The following is a 2,895-nucleotide window of genomic DNA, read 5'->3' on the forward strand; positions in this document are numbered from 1 at the left end:
TTCCTCAGGGCTGATGGGAAGGTTCAGCTCTTCCTCCTCCTCCCTGGGGAAGCCAGAGTCCGGGTCTGTGGGCAGCAGAAGTCCACTCTCACTGGGTGGGGAAGAAGGTGCCTCAATCACCTCATCTCTGTCAGTAGGGCTCAGGGCAAAATGGCGCTGCAGTTCAGGGAGCACGTCCCGTCCAAAGGCTGTGCGCTGGGCCACGGCAGCAGGTGGGGGAGTGCGGTCCACGAATGCCCGCTGCCAGCTAGCCAGTAGGTCCTCCTCCGAGCTGGCAGAGCTGGCTGGGGCACTGAGTGATGGGGCGGCCGGGCTGGGCTGGTGCTGGGGTGAGGCCTGGGCTGAGGCAGGGCTGCTGGGCACTGGGCTGGGGCGGGCCCGCTCACTCCCCTCCTCCACCAGACTCAGGGAAATGGCCTGGCGGGTGGCGTAAGTACAGTTGGGCAAGGGGCTATTGCGGGGGATCCGAACCTTATCCTCGGAGAATTCTATCACCCTGCGGCCGGGATATAGCGGGTGTGGTGGAGATGGGGTTGGGTAGGGACTTAGCTTCTCGAAGGCCGGCAGGGGCAGCTCCTCCTCTGGGGAGCCCCCCATGGTACCCAAAGAGTGGCACTCTCCATTAGGCTGGGAGGTAGGGCTGCCAGGAGCTGGGAGACTGGCTGGATCACACAGGGCACCCCCACTCATGTCCACATGCACAAAGACATCCTCAGCCAAAGGGCGCCCAGCACTGCCTGACTGGGCTGAATTGAGCAGGAGAGACTCTGGCTTCTCCAACACCCGGGCAATGACTGAGGTAGGCACGACGGCCCCTGGGGCCGGGCTGGGAGCAGGGCCTGGGGTGGCCTCTTGACCACTGTGCAGATGTTTCCGAACCATGTCCTGCAGTTCACATGGCAGCTGGGGTGGAGAAGGGAGAGAAACGTGAATGACTCATGGCAGAGGAGTGGCTGCCCAACTCGGCAGTGATGGCTGCAGCGCATGAGTACCACTGCGGGCCCGGCCCAGGCCACCGACGTTCACACAGCATACCACGTATATGGTAATAACTCCCACTTCTCAGATAGGTGGGCTCAGCAGGGGTAAAACCACCTGAGGGTTTTGAGGAACATGGCCAGGATCTGAACCCATACCTGCTACTGAGGCCAATGAGCTCTCACACTTCTATCTCACCCACCTCAGCGTGGCTTAAGTTCGGAGAATCGGTACTAACCAGTGGCCTTAGACATACCTCTCCTGCAGACGGCATCACTCCAGGGTCTGAGACCTGGGGTCTATGGTTCGCCCCTCGGGGTAATGGGGGCAGATGGGTCTAGTTCTCTTAATGCTTATGGCCACCAGCACTGGCCACCCTCTCCTCCTTTCCTGGGGTCCTCTCCCAATCTCTGTTACAGAAACACCAACAAGGCCTAGCACTAGTGATGGGCCCCTGACAGCCGCAGGGTCCCAGCCAATGGCGGGGGGGGCTGGGCTTGGGAGGGGGCAGCGGGGGAACAGCGTGCCGGCTGGAGGGCCCCAGCCAATGGCGGGGCTGACTGGCTTGAGAGGTGACATGGAGACAAGAGGAAGGCAAAGTGGAAAGGGGGACCTAAAGGCAGGAGGACAAAGAGATGTAGAAACCAGGGTTGGAGGAGTCCTGAAGAGAATGGGTTGTGTGCTACTCACGTCAGCAAACTTGTGGTTCCGGAAGTGGGACTTGTTGCACTTGAGGAGCTGCACGGCCAGGTTGCAGTCCAGCCGGTACCGCTCCTACAGACAGAGACCTGGCTCAGCGCCCAGTTGGGCCCTCCCCGACAGGGCAGGACTGGGCCGGATAAGGCCGGCCGTGAGGAGGAAGGCCCCAAGCAGGTGAAGTGCACATACATTGAGCTCCTCCAGCTTGTTGATAGTGTTTTTGGCATCCAGCAGCTTGTTGGTCAGCTCCACGATCTCCCAGTCCAGCGTCTTCCTGTCTATCTCAGCCTTCTTAATCTGAGACACAGACCTGTGGTAAACCCTGTCCATACCTCAGCCAGCCCCTCCTTCCCCTCCACCACCTCCCCACCCAGAGACACAAGGTTACAGGTGCTAAGGCAGCCAAGGCGGACAGAGCAGAGACAAATGACGGACAGACAGGAGACTGGGCACCCCTCCTGCCTTCCTGGCCAGCTGTGGAGTGTGGACTTTCTGAGCATGACCTACAGCCAGGGGAGCAAAGGACAGAGGCAGTCTAAGAGCCGTCCATCCCTTGATGGAGTCTGAGGGGCTCTAGACAAGGCAGCTGGTACCTTAGAGGCAAGAGCTGCAAAGCAGGGAGCCAAAGCCTATGTGCAGCTGTCTCTAGGATCAGGCTAGGAAGAGGGACGAGAGAGTGGGGCTGGGTGGCAGCCAGGGCGCCTGTGAGATTAGCTGGCTGCGCGGGGAGGGAGCTGCAGGCTCATGGTAGCTTTCTGATCTTCGGCACAGACCCCCGCGCCCGTCCCAACAGCTAAGGTGTGCTGCCGCTGCAGCCCAGGGGCCGTGAGTGCTTGGTACTGACTGACCAGTCCTTCTGCCAGAGCCAGGGTAGGTTCCTCAGCTCTCTCCGGGGAGAAAGGCACTGACTGCTGACTGGGCCTCACGCGGTCAAGAGGGAAGGAGTGGGTGTACTCGAGGGGCAGAGGGAGACAGCCAGGGCCCGCGCGATCCCTGATCTCAGTTGAAGAGGCCAGGGCAAGGGGAGAACACACAAACTCAGACGCAACTGCAAAAATCCAGCTGTGGCTAAGAGAGGCCTGCCAGGAGAGTGCGGCAGCAACGGTGGCAGCATGAGGGGAAGACGAGGAGAGAAGAGAAACAGTGTGAGCATTAAGACGTCCTGACTCGCACAGCACACTGCGGTCCCCTCCCGCCCCAGCCCGGCCCCCGCCTCCT

General features: G+C 60.8%; 1 protein-coding gene across 1 annotated transcript in view; it reads right to left on the reverse strand.

Annotated features, from left to right (window-relative positions):
• TJAP1 (tight junction associated protein 1) overlaps positions 1–2,895 on the reverse strand; it is a 7,971-nt gene that overhangs the window by 857 nt on the left and 4,219 nt on the right. The window contains 4 exon segments of the mRNA XM_006148528.3: positions 1–903; positions 1,669–1,752; positions 1,867–1,974; positions 2,727–2,756. Of these exon segments, the coding sequence (XP_006148590.1) occupies positions 1–903; positions 1,669–1,752; positions 1,867–1,974; positions 2,727–2,756 (1,125 nt within the window).

This window comes from Tupaia chinensis, unplaced genomic scaffold (genome assembly GCF_000334495.1).
Source record: "Tupaia chinensis unplaced genomic scaffold, TupChi_1.0 Scaffold000238_1, whole genome shotgun sequence".
Lineage (NCBI taxonomy): Eukaryota > Metazoa > Chordata > Mammalia > Scandentia > Tupaiidae > Tupaia > Tupaia belangeri.